Source organism: Podospora bellae-mahoneyi, chromosome 4 (genome assembly GCF_035222275.1).
Source record: "Podospora bellae-mahoneyi strain CBS 112042 chromosome 4, whole genome shotgun sequence".
NCBI lineage: Eukaryota > Fungi > Ascomycota > Sordariomycetes > Sordariales > Podosporaceae > Podospora > Podospora bellae-mahoneyi.
This window is the reverse complement of record NC_085883.1, coordinates 3,174,538-3,193,324: the sequence shown is the minus strand read 5'-3', so window position 1 is coordinate 3,193,324 and position 18,787 is coordinate 3,174,538. Positions and strand designations below refer to the sequence as shown.

The 18,787-nt window shown below is 54.4% G+C and overlaps 7 protein-coding genes across 7 annotated transcripts; 3 read left to right on the top strand and 4 right to left on the bottom strand.

The window, feature by feature from the left end:
• Window positions 1-50: 50 nt before the first annotated feature.
• On the bottom strand, window positions 51-1,278 carry QC761_406110 (uncharacterized protein; the record flags this gene model as incomplete). The annotated part of the gene is made up of 2 exons (XM_062878885.1): window positions 51-965; window positions 1,069-1,278. The coding sequence occupies 2 exons, from the start codon at window positions 1,276-1,278 to the stop codon at window positions 51-53; spliced, it is 1,125 nt and encodes a 374-aa protein (XP_062732647.1).
• Window positions 1,279-1,433: 155 nt separating this feature from the next.
• AHA1 (Co-chaperone) lies at window positions 1,434-2,978 on the bottom strand (the record flags this gene model as incomplete). Its single annotated transcript, XM_062878886.1, has 3 exons — window positions 2,365-2,978; window positions 2,171-2,253; window positions 1,434-2,108 (listed from the first exon to the last, which is right to left on the bottom strand). The coding sequence occupies exons 1-3, from the start codon at window positions 2,585-2,587 to the stop codon at window positions 1,434-1,436; spliced, it is 981 nt and encodes a 326-aa protein (XP_062732646.1). The 5' UTR covers window positions 2,588-2,978.
• Window positions 2,979-5,651: 2,673 nt separating this feature from the next.
• On the top strand, window positions 5,652-10,000 carry QC761_406130 (uncharacterized protein; the record flags this gene model as incomplete). Its single annotated transcript, XM_062878887.1, has 2 exons — window positions 5,652-6,557; window positions 6,609-10,000. Exons 1-2 carry the CDS (start codon window positions 6,284-6,286, stop codon window positions 9,998-10,000), a joined length of 3,666 nt encoding a protein of 1,221 aa, XP_062732645.1. The 5' UTR covers window positions 5,652-6,283.
• Window positions 10,001-10,050: 50 nt separating this feature from the next.
• Window positions 10,051-11,174, bottom strand: QC761_406140 (uncharacterized protein; the record flags this gene model as incomplete). The annotated part of the gene is made up of 1 exon (XM_062878888.1): window positions 10,051-11,174. The coding sequence occupies one exon, from the start codon at window positions 11,172-11,174 to the stop codon at window positions 10,866-10,868; it is 309 nt and encodes a 102-aa protein (XP_062732644.1). The 3' UTR covers window positions 10,051-10,865.
• A 275-nt stretch (window positions 11,175-11,449) lies between these two features.
• QC761_406150 (uncharacterized protein) lies at window positions 11,450-12,790 on the top strand (the record flags this gene model as incomplete). Its single annotated transcript, XM_062878889.1, has 1 exon — window positions 11,450-12,790. The coding sequence occupies one exon, from the start codon at window positions 11,450-11,452 to the stop codon at window positions 12,788-12,790; it is 1,341 nt and encodes a 446-aa protein (XP_062732643.1).
• A 6-nt stretch (window positions 12,791-12,796) lies between these two features.
• Window positions 12,797-14,686, bottom strand: SWF1 (palmitoyltransferase swf1). The gene is made up of 3 exons (XM_062878890.1): window positions 14,247-14,686; window positions 14,042-14,195; window positions 12,797-13,987 (listed from the first exon to the last, which is right to left on the bottom strand). The coding sequence occupies exons 1-3, from the start codon at window positions 14,333-14,335 to the stop codon at window positions 12,953-12,955; spliced, it is 1,278 nt and encodes a 425-aa protein (XP_062732642.1). The 5' UTR covers window positions 14,336-14,686; the 3' UTR covers window positions 12,797-12,952.
• A 110-nt stretch (window positions 14,687-14,796) lies between these two features.
• On the top strand, window positions 14,797-17,174 carry QC761_406170 (uncharacterized protein; the record flags this gene model as incomplete). Its single annotated transcript, XM_062878891.1, has 3 exons — window positions 14,797-15,400; window positions 15,453-15,779; window positions 15,834-17,174. Exons 1-3 carry the CDS (start codon window positions 15,278-15,280, stop codon window positions 17,172-17,174), a joined length of 1,791 nt encoding a protein of 596 aa, XP_062732641.1. The 5' UTR covers window positions 14,797-15,277.
• Between the last annotated feature and the right edge of the window lie 1,613 nt (window positions 17,175-18,787).

The window sequence follows — 18,787 nt, the reverse complement described above, 5'->3', positions numbered from 1 at the left end:
TATCCCCCCAAACCTTCCCCTTCTTCCCCGAATCCGGCACCTACTCGCCCCTAACGACCGCCCCCCTTCCTCTCCTCCCCATGATAAACCCCATACCCCCACTCCACCCCCCTCATATCCTCCCTAATCTTATACCTCCTCTCCAACCCCCTCCCCCGTCCAAGATCAACCTCCACAACCCTCATCTCCTCCGTCTCAACCCCCATTACGCCCCCCTGATTCCCAACCCCCGGCAACCCAACCTGACTCAAACCCCCAGCATTAACAAACACAACCGCAGCCGTATTCTCAAACGCCCTCGTAACCACCACCCCCCGTAAAAACTCCTCCTCCCCCCTCCTCGCCCTCTCCCTTTCTCCTTCATCCCCCTCCCCAAAATCTTCCGTCACCAACCAAAAACTAGGTATAACAACCAGTTCCACCCCATCCCCAATCAACTCCCTAAACCCCTCCGGGAAAACCATATCCCAACAAATCAACATCCCTCCCCTCACCGGGGTTCCGTCAGGGAACGTCAACCCAGGGATATCAAACCCCCTGTGTCGACCCCCCTCCTTCCCCCAGGCAGTCAAATGCTCCCGTTCGGGGTGCCACAGATTCCGCTTTTGATACCGTCCCACTACCTCCCCTGTCAACCCCGAGATGAAGTAAGCCATGTTCCTCACCTCCACCCGTCGTTCTTCATCTTTGCCGGTGCTAGAAGTAGCAGTGACCTCCTCAGCCGAAAGCGAAGGGTGGACCTCGCAGATGGTTCCAGGAACGATATCAATTTTGAGTTCCTTCGCCAATGATTGGTACTGAGAGAGGTAAGAGCAAGACTCCACGCAGGAGGAGAGAAAGTCTGGGTGGGAGGGGCACCAAGAGGTGAGGTGATACTCGGGCAGAACAGCCAGCTGGGCCCCTTGGGAGGCTGCCTTGCGGATGTACGAGGCCGAGAGGGAAAAGTTCTCCGAGGGGGACACATCCTATCAGGGGGTTGGTTAGTTTAGCCAACAAAGCTGAGCTGAATGGTTTGGGACGAATAGATCGGAATGATGACATCACCGGCTCAGAGAGGCTCATTCATACCTTTGGCTGGAACTGGATGAGGGCGATTTTGTAAATAGGTGCCATTTTAAACGATGGGTTCCTAATTGCGTGCTGCTGTAGAAAGGGTTGAGAGTCCTGGGTTGTTGAAGTAGTTCTTGGAGCATTGCAAATCGAGGTGTGTGTGAAAGCCGATGAGGCTCTGCGGTGATCATCACCCCGCGTCTGTGGAGACCAAAACTGTCGTGACATAAGACGCCTCACAATCTGCCTTACCACTGGCCCAAATCATAAGTATTATGCATCATCATTTCTCATTGGCTCTAACTGTGTGCGCCGCGATCTGTTCAGAATCCTCATACCCATCCGCCCAACGCCGTTTCCCCCTTGTGGTCCCGTCCAAGCCCTTAAAGAATGGTGCCAAAACCAAAAGTCCTCTTGATGCTGCGGACGTAGTACTCGAGCCAATTCTGCTTGGTGGGCTCCTCTTGGCCGATGGGCACGCCGGTCCACTCGACGCGCATGACCGTGACATGGTCAACGTCGTTCTGGTCAAACTCAATGCTGAGCTTAGAGTAATGGCCAGCGGGCCACTGGTCCAGACGCCAGCTCTGGACAATCTTCTTGGGCTCCTCCAACTCCACGTACTCGCCAGACACGTTGCCACCAAACAACTCAAACCTGCCGCCCTTCTTGGCGCCCTCAAAAACCTTGGGAGGGGCGCGGGTGAATGCAGCTATCCGCTGGGGATCGGTGAAGGTCTTGTAAAGCTCCTCAGCTGTGGTACGGAACTCCTCGTTATCGGTCACGGTCGTGGTGTTTACGACGCTTCCGGCATTGGACTGAGTGGTTGTGATAGTAGCCTTGGTGGCTTGGGCGCCGGTTGGGGGGTGGTACTTGGGGGTCGTGAAGCCGCTGGATGGGTTCGACCCAGCAGGGTGCTGCAAGTCCTTGCCGTGCTCAGCGATGAGGGCGGGAGCCAGCTTGACGAATTCGCTGCGAAGCTGAGGGACGATCTTGGACTTGACCAGATCTCTGACAGCCTGCTTCTCCTTGGACTCGGAGTGGACGTCGATGTCAAACTACAAGGGCGACACTTAGTCGACTGTTACAACACGTTGTGGCCGGGAAGAGTGCAACCTACCACAAATTCATCCTCATCAAGCTCGTGCGACACCTCGGGCACCGTGATGGTCCCCGAAACCTCGTCGCCATCGGCAGTGGAGCCTGCAGGACAGAGTTTTAGCCTACGAACACGACATGGGCAGGAGTCACAGGACGGAATGATTGGCAATGGGTTCTCAGGAAAAAGTGATATTATTCTATGGAAATACGTACCTGTGAACTCCAACGTTAACTTGACATCAAAAATGGTGATAACCTTGCCCTTGCGCTGCGCAACATCGCAGTCGCCGTCCATGCTGACGACCTTGCTAATCTTGGCCGATACATCGCCCTCCTTGGCTTCGATCTTGGTCAGGTTGTCATCAAACCATTTCTTGGACCACACCGACACGTCCTTGTTGACCCAGTGCCAGTTGTTGGGGTTGTGGAGGACCATTTTCGCGGTAAATTAAAAAAAAAAGGTTTATGGAATGGAAGTATGGAATAGAACGGGAACTTAAAAAAAATCAGATCTGTGTTCTCCAGTCAGCAATTGGCTCGGTACGAGAGAAGAATCGCGCAAAGGAAGAAGAGAGAGGTGGTGCTAGGTCAGAGATGGTCCTGGTAGACCGCAGCTTCGTCATCAAGGGAAGGGAGTACAAGTCGCCCTATGACTGGTGCCAGCTGAACAATCATCATGCAAGCAAGCGATTGGGAGGTTGGTCGAGGGAAGAAGGGCGCGTCTTACCTTTGAAAGGTCGTGATGGTCTTCAGAAGTTGTTTTGTTGATGTTTGAAGAGCAGGGGAAGGCTTTAAGAAGTGGGCGAGCGCCCATCGAAGAAAAATGGAGAAGGGTCAGAAAGAGCAATTTGGAAAGCTCTAGAAAACTTAACAGGCTCCAGTTGGGCGGGGAGCAGAGGCAGAACACTGACCGCCTTTAGTGGGGTAGCTCTCAGTATGGGCTTGAGCTCGGTTTCTGCCGCCTGATCGAGATCTGACATGCCGCATCAAACACCACTAAAATCAGATCGACAGGGACAACCAGGAGCTTGATCTTTTTGCTATTGATGAATCAGATTTACAATGACCAATTGATCCTGCTGAACAGCCTTGCAGCCTTCCTTCTTGGACATCAACATATGTGTCACCTGGCAACTCGATATTCCAGCTAGCCATGGGCAATTATTCAGGTACACAAGGGCCATGGCTGATGATCACACTGGACGCGATTCACAAACACAGCACAGCAGCTCAACGCGTCCGCGTGACCTCCGCCCGGTATCACGGATTTCCTGCCATGTTTTGATGTTGATAGCCATGGCCAAATTGGTTTGCCAGAGAGAACATTTCGACCCTCATGACACAGCAGCTGTTGACACCCGACCGGAGCTTTCGACCGGCACACATGCTCAACTCATGGTGGTTGAGAATCGGAAGTTTGTGTGTTACTAGAAATTACACACAGGGCAGCGAGTCTTCGGCACCAACCGGATGGGAAGGTGACCTTGAGGCACATATCTGGTCTTCCAGAGACCGCACACACACCGAGTGATCATCCGTAACCACCGCTATCATCACCATTGCATTCCGTATGTATCATTGAGGTACCGGCAGGTTTGCAGACACGGGAAGTCTTGACCCGAATGCCCCGCGACGGCGCGAACCCGGCGCACCAAACTCGGACTTGAACACAGTCCGGATCTCTCTCTTCCCGGGCTAGGGTGCCGCATACCAACATCAACATTTCTCATGACGCCCTTCAAACCTCGAATCCACATGGAAAACATTTCACCAGTGAGAAACCACTGCTATTTATAGGGACCCGATCACATCCTGTTCCCAACGATCGGGCCCGATGTGGGGAAGTTACGGTTGCCCAGCTTGTTCGGTGTTGACCTCACAGGTCTCATTGGGCCATCACATCACCAACAATCCGAGCCCATGCAGAGCCGCAGGAAGGGGGGCAAACACCACTGACATACAGGTCACGGCAAGAATTTCTGCTTGGGGTTGTCACTTGTTGTGCTGGATGCCATGCGGTTCTATCGTCAAATCATGTGGTTATATCTTGAAAGCACGGCATCAAATCTTCAATTCACCCCACGACAGTGTGGGGGTGGAAGCGGTCACCCCACATTCAACACAGCTGATCCGCCCGCCCTCATCTTACCAACAGCTTCCCTCTTGGTTAGTTGTCTACGATTGCTGAGAGGGAGGATGTCAACAGGACTGGCCCACGGCACCATGGAGAGGTTATCAAACCTATTCAAAACATCTGAGATTCCAATTTTAAACACTCTGCTTTGCTCGATCCCAAGGGGAACAACGAAGGCTGCGTTTCCGTCCCAGCTGGAGAGAACGCAACTGCAGCCAGGAAAGCGATGAAGACCTCATGTTGGGGTCTTCCAGGCTTGAGTGGGGTGCCTGGAGGCGGAACAAATCCCTTACGACAGCAGAGACAAGGTGAATTGTCCAGAGTGGTGTGGTGATTGATGCTTGCAATGTGGACTGTTCATGGTGTTGTAACAATTATTTTCAAGATGTGAGTATAGGAGGCCCGAGCACTCGGACCCCAAGAGTCTGGGTCATCGGTACGGATAAAAAGCGGTGGAAAAGACAACGAGATCAAAACATACAGAAAAGTCACACAGCCTCAAGACGATATTTTGTCCAGAACGCATGAAGCCCAAGCCGGGAGACGGACACCATTCCAAGAATGGACTAAAGCGTACTGCTGATGGAAGCATGTGCCATCCGCTAATGCGTCGACAGCAGCAGCCGAATCATATGGCGGAGAATCAGCAAGGGGTTAAGCGCCGGCAGCAGGCATCACCGACCATTTCACAGCGTCGAGCGAATCATCGCGGGGAATCTGAATTTTGCCCACAACCAAAGGCAACCAAGAATAGATTACCGGCAGACTACGACAGACGTGCCCAATCACCGTCGCACCTGTCTCGCAGTCAACAGACCCCTCCTTTCGCCCTTCTCGCTCTCGGCCATCCCATCGCCACCATGGTCCAGTTCACGCCTGTCAATCCGGAAGCCAAGAGACCAAAGATGGCACAGGTTAATGCCAGGCCGTGACTTGACCCGTTCCTGATAGTAGCAAATCGACGGTTCTCTGTAACCCCCCCGCTACCGCAGGAACCATCACCAGTTCTGAGGAGAAGGAGCAGAGCAGTCACCTGTAGGTGAAGCCGTGCGAGGATCCAGGAGGTGCCTCCTGCATGTCTGGTGTGTGTCTTGCAGGTCCAGGCACAGGGCAATCCGGGTTTGAACTCCCTCTCTGCCATCCTGCCTGGGAAACAAGCAGATCGAGACCACTTGCAAAGGACTGCTGCAGAATACAGACGGGACATGATATTGTCCCAGCGGGTGCCTGCCTGGATGCTTACGTTTAGCACGCTCCAGAGTCACCAGCTGGCTGTACGCAATATATTGCAATTCTCGGAGTGAAGCCCCTCTGGAGAAGGCCCGTCTGGGAGAAGAGTTAAAGCGGGTGGCCGGCTCCCGCTCTTCTTCCATGCAGGAGGTTTGACTGTTAATATATGTACCGTAGTACCACTCCGGGGCTAGCACCGCGGTCCATAACAGCAGCAGCAGAAGTGGGAACACCACCAGCGGGCAGCATGCAGGGGTCTTGATAGGTTGGGCATGTTGGGGCATAGTCTGGTCTTGAGGAATCCCTCTTTTATCTCTTGCAACGCTCCCAACCCGCGCCGCGGAACCACACCACGTTCCATTTGCTGCTTGTTCAGCGCAGTTGCACCGTCCCTTCTTTCAGCCGCGCATTTTCTGACCACGACAACCTCAATTGCGACTGTGGGAATGCGAGGGCGGGCGTGAAGCATCACGATACGGATAACTCTCAGCAACACCTATTTGAGCTCTGACCATGATCGTGTAATCAACAGCCCCGCGAATCGACAAACAACCCACTTGTGTATGGCGAGGTGGCCAGCACCACAAAACCGCTGCGTGGTGTTGGGCTGTGAGTGTCTAGGAAAGATCACATTGGGTGTCTGCTGGAGATAGGGGCCCTCAAGAGACCCGAGGGACTGACTATTCGTGGCTCACATTGGGGTCCGTCTGAGGTTCAGTCCTCACGAGAGATCAGCTATAGCCGAGGGACTTCCAGGACGACATCGAAATGCAACCTATGATGAGCTCTTCACGGGATCCGACCGCGCGCCTTCGTGCTGGACTGAATCCGCTCCTCACAGCATCGTTGGGTGTATACCACCCTCAGCACAACAACGGCACACCTCATTCGGCGCTGTCAGTCAGCTCTCATGGCGCCTTTTCATCCAACCAAACTCCATTGAGCGCCATCCAGCCATACAATCCGCAGCAATGGATCACTTCACCGACTGCGGGACCTGGCCAGGAGCCGATGCAGACGGCTGCCATCCAGGAGCCTCAAGGTGAGTGTTTTTTGGGACGGTATTCTGGATACGAGACTGATGAGCTGGTAGGATCACCGCTGCCACCGCCGCCATATTCACCCCCCCGCAGTGCCAGACCGATGAGTATGAACTTCGATCAGGGTCCAGCTGGCAATATCTCAGTTGCTCGAGCACCACATCCCCCTTTGCAGAGAGCGGCTACCGAATCTCCAGTGGCCAACACATCGTTTCCGCCTCCGCCTGGAACGAGGGGCCCTTCCCGAGAAAGGCGATTCGGCCTCCCCTCGCTGACAAGACGTCGTGAGCCCGAGCCAGCCATAGCACCACTTGATCCGAGTCCGCAACAATCATCCCGCTCGCTCAGCGGGCTGTTGTCTCGTCCGGCCGGTGGTCACCCAGGGCCTTTGACGCTGCAGATACCCCACCAAGTGCCACAACGAACAGATTCCGACTCCTCCCAGAACATGGCCCCGGGCGCTCGACGAGCTGTCTCGACACCCGCGGTGGCTACTCCCACATCAGCTAGATCACGCTCTTCGTCTCAGATTCGATGGGACCCATCGATGCCAGTTCCCCCACCACCACCTGGGCCACCACCCTCGTCAAGCAGATCTCAGAGCATGCAGCGGCTACAATCTGGAAGTGACCCTATTGTCTCACCGCCGACCCGCCGACCACCACCAACCGGAGTGGCTGCTCTGGGTCCTGTGCCCTTGACGCCAGCCAACTGGAGAGAGGGCGACAACCTCCCTGGGCCACCAGGGCAACATCAGCAGGAGCAACAACAACATGCTGACTCACCAGCCACGGTCGGCGTTCAGCTTTCAGAGACGTCCAGTGTTGCAAGCTCAGGAGCTGGAGCGCAAACCGAATCTGCTACATCTTCGGCGCCCAGTTCAGCAGGTGGGCTTGTCCGAAGGAGTCCTGTGGTCAGGGGAGATAAGACGCTGCTGGAGCGGCGGAGCGAAAGCCGGACCAGGCTAGCTACACGAGGGTCTGTAGACACAACAAACTCGCCTCATGGCCTGTCTGATATTGTGATTCCTGGTTCGTCCTCCGGTGGGCTGCAACGGCGCCTGACAATCGGAAGGGGCACGCCAAGGACCGGAAGGACGAGCGAGACGCCAAAAACCGGTGAATCGATTGACACGCCAGAATCTAGGACCCCCCGAGCTTCCGGTTCTCAAGGTGTGTCTGGCCAGGTGACACCAACAAGACTCTCGCCCAGTTCCCAAAAACATCCTGAAAGACATGCGGTTCCAAGGGCGTTGCCAACCCCGCCCACCGGCAGCAGGTCGTCCTCGACACACCGGGGCATGGGGCCGGACATGCCGATGTCGGCTCCTCTTTCGCCATCACACAATTTTCCCGTGTCCAAGCATATGGTGATCACGCAGAGCAGCGAGCAGTTTGCTCGTGGTACTGTTGACCGCTTTGCAGCCTTCGCCGACCGAGAAGCATCTGCCGCCAACGATGCCGAGCGAGTTCGATTGTTTGCCGAGTTCTTTGTCAACGAGTCGAGGATACGAAGGGAACGATACGGTGCTGCCATTGGGGCGATGGGTTCTGAGGTGCTGGACTTGACCCGTGATCTGTTTAGGCCGATGCCAGTCCGGAGAGAGTCGATCAATTCGGCCACCAGCGGGACCGTGGAGTTGACACCACAATCGTCAGAACCGAGATCGCATCGTGGGTCGATTGGATCTGCGTTTGAAGGAAACCATGGGGCTTCGTCATCAGCGGTTCAAACACCGACGTCTGTGAGTCAGCAGCAGCAGCAGCAGTCACCATCACCCTCTGGGAACCAAAACTGGCCTTCGAACAACTACATGCCATCGTTGTCGCCGATTCTCAGCATGAGCGTCAGTGATGCTGTGGATGAGCAGGACTCGAGGGGACGGCCGGCTAGCAGGTGGTGGGAGGCCGACTCTACAGGTGCTCCGTCGTCCAGGATGGAGAGGTCAAAGCGGGAGTCAAAGTATATGGGTGTGCCTAAAGAGGCTCGAGAAGCACTGCAATGGATCGATGAGCCGCAGTTGTCGCCTGCTGGTTCAAGCAAGCGGGCCTCCCACGGGTATCTTCCTGAAAAGACAGGATGGCACGATACAGACCAATCCATGACACCGCAGGCTCTTTCTCGCAACTCGGTTGCTTCATCTTCGACAGCCCCCAACACACCAAACCCAGATCACCTCGACGTATCCCGTCTAGTGACCCTCCCACCTCCTTATCCGCGACATCACCCAGCAGTCAACAACAACCACCCCGAGTTGACCGAAATCCGCACCTCGATCCGCACCGTCAGCGACCTCACCGAGGTAACCGCCATCCAAGAAGCCTACAAGCAATCCTCTTCCCAAAAACGCCTCGCCCTCGACGAAGAGCTAAAAAAAGACCGCGTCACCCTGCGCCAAAACCTCCACCAAGACATTTCCTCGGGCGCGCTCTCCTACGCAGACGCAGCCCGCATCGAAGCCGACGCCACAGCCGCTGAGCACACCAAACTCAAAGACCTCGAAAAGTCGGAGTTTGACGAATTCCAAACCGTCGTCGTAATGCCCGTGAACGAGATCCTTCAAAGCAGGATCAACACCGCCACCGAACTCTTTGACAACCTCCGCTCCCGCCTCTTCGACGAAACCCACAAATCCAACCCCAACCTCCCCCAGGAAGAAGGCGACGAGCAGCCTGAACTCTTGGAGAAACTAACCCTCCTCAAATGGATCTTTGAGGCCCGCGAAACGTTACACCGGGCGTTATACGACCTCCTCTCCTCCCGCAACGACCACTACCGCGACCTCGTCCTCGTCCCCTACAAACTCGCCCAGCAAGACGATAAAGTCGCCTCTGCCAAGGCCTTCTTCATCGAAGACGCGAATAAACGCCAGCTAGCCTTTGCAGAGGAAGTCCTCCACCGCACGCAAGAGTTCCGCGATGTAGTCGAGGAAACCGTCGTCAGGGGTGTGGAAGTGCAACTCAACGCCTTTTGGGACATTGCGCCCGACCTCAAGCGTCTCCTCGACAAGATCCCGACTGATATGGAAGGCTTCCACATCCAAATACCAGCATTGGAGATGGCCGAGAACCCAAGCTACACCGAGCACCCTTTGCAGTATCTCTTCAGTTTGTTGCTGCATGCTGAGAAGAGCACGTATCAGTTTATCGAGAGTCAGACGAACTTGCTTTGCTTGCTACATGAGGTTAAGGAGGCGGTGGTCGTTGCCAAGGGGAAGGTGATGGAGGCGGAGGGGAGGGATGGGGGGAGAGTGGAGGAGATGAGACGGGAGGAGGCGGGGAGGTTGACGGATGATTTGAAGGATAAGGTTAGGGTTGTGCAGGATCAGTGGAATAGTGCGCTGGGGGAGACGGTGGGCGGGGTGAAGGAACGGGTGGGGGGGTGGTTGTTGGAGACGGGAGGGTGGGATGAGAGTTTTGAGGAGGGGGGTGTCGGTGGTGTTTAGGGGGCTGAAGATGACGATCGGTTGGAGTTCTTTGGATAATTATTTTGGAAGAGAGAGGAAGAGGGAGAGATGGGAGGAAGAACAAGAGCAGACGGATGATGTTGATACCCCCTGATTTTTACACGATTTTTGCAAAGAAAAAAAAAGCACATGGAAGAAGCGAGCATAACGAGGATGGCTGACAGAAGACAAGAACTTTATTTGTACATGGTTCAAAATATAACGGTTTCATACGTGAGCAACAGCTGCCTCAAATATGCTGCCTTTACTATAGATAAACATCCCACTTGATGTAGAGCTCCATTTTGGCTTCGATGAATCCAACTGTCTTCGACCCAGAAAGCATCAATCTCCAGGCGTGGGCTGTCACTGGTCCGAGAACCAACTCTGCCTGATTTGGCTTTGAGTCTTGAATCCTGGCACGGATAAAAGATATCCGTTGATTGCGGAACCCAGCGTGTACGTACCACGCAACAGCGACATATCCTAGCCGGCCACCATAAGAGGATGGAGGGTTGTTTGGAGAGAGACAACGACGTCAGCTAGAACAGAACTCTTTTGTCTTCGTCATCCGCTGGAAAGATGCCCGCAACACATCCCCTTCCCCAAAGTGATCCGCCAATTGATTGACAGGAATTGCCAATGCCTCCCCCAGTCCTGGACAGTCCAGATATCTGCTAAGCAAGGCTTCCTCTGTCGTGGCAGCACGAGCATTTCCCTATCGTACCCTCCTCCATATCCTACACAATTGTACACCCCTCCAGCTTGTCCAGGACGCCCAAAGCATCCCAACCAAATGATTCCAACACGCCAGTCTAGATTCCCAAAAACGCCATGTAAATGCCGCAACGCCATGTCCCAATAATCACTTCTGCCCCTTCTCAAACCCATACTCCTTGGGAAGATCCATCCCCACCCTTCTCGCGGTGAGGCGCACTCTTTCTTCTTCGTCCATGCCCATGCCGGGGTTGTACCGCTCGATCAGGGTGACGTATGTCCTTTGGGCTTTGAGGTAGGAGAGGTACTGCTCGGCGATATCGGCTTTCTTTTCAGAGGAGGAGGAGGCAAAGTTGTCGCGGAGGTGTTGGTGGAGGTCGGCGCGGGGGGAGGAGAGGAGCGGTCGGGGGGGCAGCTCGCGGAGGAGGGAGCGGTAGAGGGTGCGGAGGTGGGACATTTTGGGCGGGCTATCGGGCGGGTTGTTGGTGGTTATAGGAAGCTGGAAGATGGAAAGCTGTTGGAGGGGAGCTCGAAAAATACCCAGCTTGGCGGGGAGGTGCTTACATATCCCCAACCCTTATCGAATCAACAGCCAAAGATAAGGACTTCCGGCAGGCAGAGTTCCTGTTTTTGGAAGTGATTGACATTGAAATCGCATCCCGCTTTGCGACGGCAGCGACCGACAGCAGCACTCTCAACAACCACGCCGTCGCCGCCGAACCAATCCCCACCATGGCGACCCTCCGCGCAACCCCCAACCTCCTCGCCATGCCCCCCCCCCTCCGCTCCCTCCTCTTAACCCATCACATCCTCCTCCCAACCCGAACCTTTGCAACCCGCCCCGGGCCCCGCCGGCACTCCATCCCCCCCCTCCCCGGCTTCGACCCCGAATCACCCCTCTCACAAACAACAGAGGAGTACATCCTACCGCTGGAATCAACCTCCTACCTCCCCCCGCCCTCCAACGACCCCAACGGCCTCCCCTTCCCGGCCCCCCCCCCTTCAAAATCCTCCCTCGCCAAGGCAACAGGAATCTTTACCTCCAATGGCGGCCCCAAATTCCTCTATTCCGCAGGCAGATTCCTTGAATTGCCAGTCAACACCCACACCCCGGAAATCTGCCTCATCGGCCGCTCCAACGTCGGAAAATCAACTCTAATCAACGCCCTCTCTGGCCTTCTCGGCGCATCCGCCCGTAACAGCCATGGAGTGGTGGCGCGAAAGCAAGGAAGCGCGATAACCTCCCGTAAAGCAGGCTGCACAGTCACCCTCAACGGCTACGGGTTTGGCACCCCACCCCCCGAACCCCCTTCCGCGCTTGAAGAGATCAAAGCCAAAAGAGAAGCCGTTGTGAAGGGAGCGACACGGCAAGCGAGGAGGGAGGCGCAAAAGGAGTATATGCAACGGGAGAAGCCGAGGAGATACGCCCTGATAATGGTTGACATGCCTGGTTATGGCTTGGGGTCCAAAAAGGACTGGGGGGTGGAGATTCAGAAATATTTGGCGAAAAGGCAGATGCTCAAGGGGGCGGTGGTGCTGATTGATGCCGAGACCGGGGTTAAAGAGCAGGATAGGATGGTGTTGGGGAACTTGAGGGATCATAATGTTAGGACTGTGGTTGTGCTCACCAAGGGGGATAAGGTTGTTGATGCGGCGGTGGTGGAGCAGAGGAAACAAAATGGGGAGGGAAAAGGGGGGGCGGAGGAGAGGATAGGGGAGGTTTTGGTGGGGGTTTGGAAGGAACTGAGGAGAGCGGAGAGGAGGAGTTTGACTTGGTTGGAGGGAGGAGACAAGGGGTGGGAGAGGGAGGTTTGGGTTACGGGGGCGGGGGATCCGAGGAATGGGGGGTTGGGGGTTGAGACGGCTAGGTGGGCGATTTGCAGGTTGGCTGGGTTGGTGGAGGATAAGAGGAAGATTGTGGTGCCGGGGTTGGATGTCGCGGTCGGAAAGGGGAAGAAGGAGGTGGTGGAGGTGGAGCAGGAGGAGCCCGAGATTGTTTCGTTTGATGATATTGAGGCGTTGATGGAGAGGGAGAAGGCGAGGCCGAAGAAGAGGCTTCATCCGTCGTTTTGAGGGTGTATTTATTATGTACTGTAGTATTATCATATGTGGGTGTGTGCATGAGAGTTCGGGATAGATGTAGATTTGATACCCAGGGAATTATGCATCAAGAAATTTTAACCCCCAGGAGCTTAGCTACTCAACCGGCGCTATGCAAACCACCACCAGCCCGTCTCAAGCCAAGTATATCCTCCTCGCCCTCCTCTTCTTCCTCTGCCTCAGCCCACCCCTCTGTCTCTTCCCACTCGGCTCATCGCGAAAATTATACCCCGGCACCAAGACATCCACCAAATTATCCCAAAACCCGATGTCATACAAATTCTCCACATCCTTCAACCCCCAAACCGCCTCCCACGGCCCATACCCGGGCAGCGTCTGGTCATCCTCCGCCGGACACTGCCCGCTCTCGGTCCTGACCAAAACCTGCTCCGTCTCCGCCGGCCACCTCGTCCACGCCGGTTCGACCTTCAGGTCCTTCTGCCTCTGCCCGTGCATCTTCCTCTTGTACGCAAACCCCTCCCTCATCTCATAACTCCAATCGCTCCACTTCATACTCTCGTTCGTGGTCGTCCCGCAATAGACAAGCCAGGCGTGATACCCCAATAGTCCCCAAACCAACGGTGACGTCAGCCCCGCCAGCAAGGTAACCGCCCCCATGCCGACCTGGTTCTGGAAACCCCACGACCAGATGACGAGCCAGTCTTTCAGCGGCATGCCCTCCCCTTTATTGGCGTTCCAAGGCAACAACGCCCAGTAGGGAAAGAAAAAGTTCATTCTTTTGGCCATGAGATAGACGCCCAGAATACCGCCGTACGCCGTCAGCACGGCTGTGGAGAGAAGAAGCAAGATGAACCAGTGCTGGTTGTTGGCCCCGACGCAGTTGTTGATGAAGATGCAGTGGTGGTCGTTTTTGGCTATGCAGCGCTTGCAGACGGAGCAGTGCTTGCTTCGGGCTGGTTTGAGGAGGTGGCAGGTGTGGCATTCGTTGCCTGGGTGGAAGAGGGTGAAGTCGTAGGGGTAGCGGGACATCTCCTGGGGGTGGTTGGCGGGGGTGATGTACCCTGGGTCGGTGAAGGCGGCGAGATAGAGGAAGAGGTAAGGGAGGATGATGGAGACGGTGCCGGTGAGTTTGACGAGGGGGGTGAGTTGAGGCCAGGCGGTGGGGAGGTAGAGGATTTCGCCTATGGAGAGGAGGAGGAGGAAGAATATCTGTGGGGGGTTAGTGAGAAACCAGCACAAGAGGGGTGAAAAGGGGGGGCGTACCAGGACAGATGGATGTCGGTCGTACATCATGTAATTCCCGAAGCGGACACAAGCTGGGGAGATTCGGCCGCCGGTGACACGGCGGTCGATGGATTTGAGGAGGTTCGGGAAGTGGACCCATATTACTTTGTGAAGCCACGATATTGGTGTGCCTCTGGGGTATGTATTAGAGATGGTCCTTGGTCAACAGTCTGGGGTGTCTTACCTGAGTGCTGGTAGTCGGCCAAAAAAGGTGACAAAGACCATGAATGAGATGGCCAACACCACAGTAGCCACCGTTGCGATGACGCCCATTTTGACGCCGAGTTTGAGCACCCCTCTTGACTATTATTAATGAATAATACAACAGGAGACTTTATTGCATTTTTGGGTGTTATGTGGATGGAATACAACCCATGGTGGTCAGCTTCAAACGGCGGACGTTGGTTGTGTCCCTTACGGATGAGTGAGCGAGCGGCGTTGTGTGGAGCTGAATTTGGCGGCGCAAAGAGGAATCTCGAAAAAGGTTAAAGGAATAAGAGCTCGATAATATATATATGTGGATATATATATATATATATATAAGATGTCAAGAAAAGCCGCGATTCTTATTTTCCGTTCTCATTCTCAAGTCCACCGGTTCGAGTCGTGAAAACGAGTTGAAAACGAGGCCTCAATGAGCTGTAGGCATCAAGAAGCGGTGCTTACATCAGCAATCCCAAGAAACCCAGCTTGTTCGAGAAGCCCCGTTTTTCTTTGACCTCTTGACACCCCCACTTCCAACGTCTCGTGATTGCGCGACACCCCAACTTGACGCGTGCCGACAGAGCATGGATAAAGGGGAAAAAAGCAACTGCGTTCAATAACCCAACCATCGACAACTTTTTGGCGACGTGATTCTACTGGATTACTTACAACTGATCATACATTTCTCTACAACCGAAGCAGTGTCAATAATATTCAAGCCGTGGGACAGAAAGCGCAGACACTTGGCTTGCGAATCGCTCGGCGCCACAATTAACCCTGGTCACTTCCACATCGGGTCTTTGACGACGACCAACTGCTCGCAACTCCTCACCCTCAAGGCTGCTTGCTCGACTCTGCTACGCCACTTCGGCCATCATATACAGTGCAATAGGGGATCTCCCATGATGCTCTGAGCGATCAGCTGCCCCTCCAATTGCATAGCTGCATCGAGCACCACAGTCTCGTAAGCGACAACCCTGAAGGGTTAGGGTTAGCCGCCACCCCGCTGTCATGCCACAACCAATTGTCTACGAGGGAGTCAATGGATGTTACGAGGGTACTCTGTTCAGTGGTCTCAAGTTCTTCGTATCCAGGCGGTTGCCTCTTCGCAGTGAGGTTCTTAGAAAGATCAAGGTAGGTGTTTCCATCACCATCTGTGGTTGACAAAGACTAACAGATGGCACAGAACAATGGCGGCAAAATCGTAGAAATGGAGAAGTTTGCCGATGTGCTGATCTGGGACTATCTCATTACACATGGTGCTCCGGCTGGTGCTATCTCTTCCAAATTTGTCGAGGATTGCGTTTCCAAGGGGGAAATTGTCAACAAGGAGGAGTATCTTGTTGCTGTTCCAACTGCGACTCCAGTCGGCTCTTCTGCTCCCGTCAAGAAGGGTACGAAAACCCCCTTCACACCGAAAGATGATCAGATGCTCCTGAGCTGGATTAGGCAGAAGGAAGAGGCCGGCGAGAGCATCAAGGGCAATGCCATCTATCGAGAACTGGCTGCAAAGGTACGACGGCTCGTTGACCACAGATAGCGGGTGTTTCTGACTATCCGTTTCTAGTACCCTCACCACACTTACCAGTCCTGGCGGTCACGATACGTTGAGAAACTTTTACACCTCCCACCACAACAGTCTGTCCACCCGCTTCCGCCTCCCATCCCGACGCTAGTCAAGTCTAAATCGTCAAGTGATGCACGAGCTGCACCGCCATCGACTGCATCGTCAACTGTCGAAAAGAAGTCGGCTAAGAGGAGGGAATTCACAACGCAAGATGATGAGATTCTGCTTCAGCATCTGGGTAGGTGGCAAGGGTCAGAGTCTGGGCAGAATGCATACAAAGAGCTGGAAGAACAGTACCCACATCATACCTGGCAGTCGTGGCGGAATCGATACGTCAAGACTTTGTCGAAACGAAGGAATTCTGGCTCCGGCGATGAGCTGCCGCCAGCAAAGCGACCGCGGAAGTCTACCGCCAGTGATACTGTTCCGTCCCGCACGCCCACGGCACCGCCCACGACGCAACTGGAATTGAGCCAGAAAGACAAGGAAAAATATGAGGCACTCCGGGAAAAAAAGAGAAAGATGGCGGAGGCCAAAGCTGCAAAACAAGCCAAGTCAACCAGCCGAACGAGTACAGCAGGTCAGGCCCAGGCCTCAAGCTGTGTGGAAGAGCGGGAGAAACAACCCCGAGCTGCCAGTGCGGCATCGTCGCCACCATCGCCATCAGGCAGCCAAAAAGAGGAGCTGAAACGAAAGCTGAAGCGGATTCGAGCGGAAAAGGCACGGAAAGGGGTGTCTACCCCGCTAAAACCTACTCCAGGGGGTCAATCCGAGAGAACAGCGGGTGCTTCTAGCAGTGCACCACTACCGCCGGCGACAAATGAGACCTCTTCTGGGTTCCTAACGCAAGTCTCTGCCCCCAATATCGACAGCCCTGCCTTTTCAACTCAGGTGTCTGCCGCAGTAGCGGAAACACCGCAGGCTCCGACGCCTGCGCAGCAGAAAGAGCTCGAGCAAGCTAGGATTCGATCACGGAAGAACATGAATGGGTTGATAACCTCAAGGGAGTCCTGGTTGGAGTTAAGGCGTATCTTTAGTGAGTTTAATGAACTACCTGAACCGAGCGAGACTGTGACGGTGTTTGGGCGGGAGGTGGACTGCTGGGATTTGTGGTCTGAGATTGTGGAGGTTGGGTACCCGCCTTCGCCGGCCGCGTGGGTGCTTATTGCGGAGGGGTTGGGGTTTGTGGATGATCAGGAGTTGAGGGAGGAGGGGGAGAGGACTGTGGTGCAGGCGCTGAAGGAGGGGTTTGAGGGGGGTTTGGAAGAGTTTTGGTTTGCGGTGGAGTGGTTTGCTGGGGAGAGGTTTCAGGAGGTGGAGGTGGAGGAGGAGGAGGAGTGACGTTGGGTGGAAGAAGGGCGATGTAGTTTTTGAGGAGGTTAGTTGTTGTGAGGATATCTGTGGGACACTATGCCCAATAGTCCCCCGTGCTGAGTATGAGATATGTACTTGCTAGGTTTCACATCTCGTTCTTTCTCTGATGGCACTGGAAATTAGCCCTTCCACTTTTTCGCCCTCCCGTCGCTCCGGTCTTGTTGGCGTCGAAGTGGGTCCGGAGCCGGCGACGTCGAGGCCGGGGGCAAGGAACGGCTTTTGATTGGCCTGCTTTCGCCTTCTTTTACGCTAAAATTATTCCCAAAGCAGCAGCAAGCCATAGAATTTGGAGTTCGTCTACTCGAGGCAGACTGGGAAATCTTGTGCTACAACCGGACACCGAGGGACCCATGAAAGCCGGTTCACGGTCACCCCTTTCATGTTACCAACCAACAGTGCGGCGACAAGGCAGACTTTGTGCGAGAAAGTTTTGTTGAGGTGTTAATTTTCCAGAAATCAAATCTCGTCCAAAAATGAAGGATATTTGTGGGTGCGGTACGTACACTCTTTTGAATAGCTCTGTCTTAGGCCAATATGGCCAACCTCAACACATGTGAATTTCACAGCAACTGGCTGCCTTGCCTTGCCTTTCCTTTCCTTTCGTCTTTTCCATGTTTCCTCAACTACAACCACCTGTGTGTGTTTAGAGACCCTCAGTCTCTCCCTGTACATATCTCGTTATTCATACACCTGTTTCCAGTGTACTTTGCCGAAGATTCACTCCAGCCATGGTGGCTAATGAGATGGAGACTGTGGGATGAGCCAAAATTGCTTTATTTTTCTGTGGGGTTGGTTACATTCAGCGCCCGTTGTATCTGACGTCGTGGGCCAGTGGTTGGAAGTGAGGCAGGCAATCAAGGGTGAGGCCACAGGGCACGAACCACTTGGTGATGGATAAATACGTGTCCTCTGGACCTGTTTGTATTCCTAGATCTTCTTCTTTTCTTCACCAAGGACTTCGAGGCTATTGAAGATTACTAGCTGAATTGAACTACTGTTCCAAACCCTGATATCCAGCCCTTGTCACACGGACTACAGTCTCTACTGGGTGAGGATGAGGGTGAGGGCGGCCGTGTGGCTGGTAACCCTGCCAAGAAAGATGTTGGGCCGGAAAACCGCCCGGAAGCTTCATGAACCAGTGAGATGAGCCAAACAGCGAGGGTTGTGGGATGAGCCGAAGGTCTCGGAGCCGTGAGATGGGATAAGTCGAGCGTCATCCCATCTCAACTCAGCTTATTACCCACCCTGAAGTCTCCAGCATCGGGGATTACTGAGTATCTCGAGAGGACGGTTTGGCCCTCTGTGTCAACTCATTGAGCAATCTATTCAGATAACTGTAGCCGCGATAGGCTGAGGTCACTGGTCAGCGCCAAGTTCCGCGTTGCTACCTTTGGGACCCTTGAGGTTGTGGTGTATGTCAGTATGTCAGCGGCGCGAGAGGAAGAAATGGCTACCACCGGTTGTTCAAGACACTGAATCTGCAGCCATCTTACAACCAAGAGATTTGGACTGTGTCCGCGATTGGTTGTGGTGACCAAAAGGGGGGTTGGCTGCATTTTTGGTCAGAGCCTTACATGCAT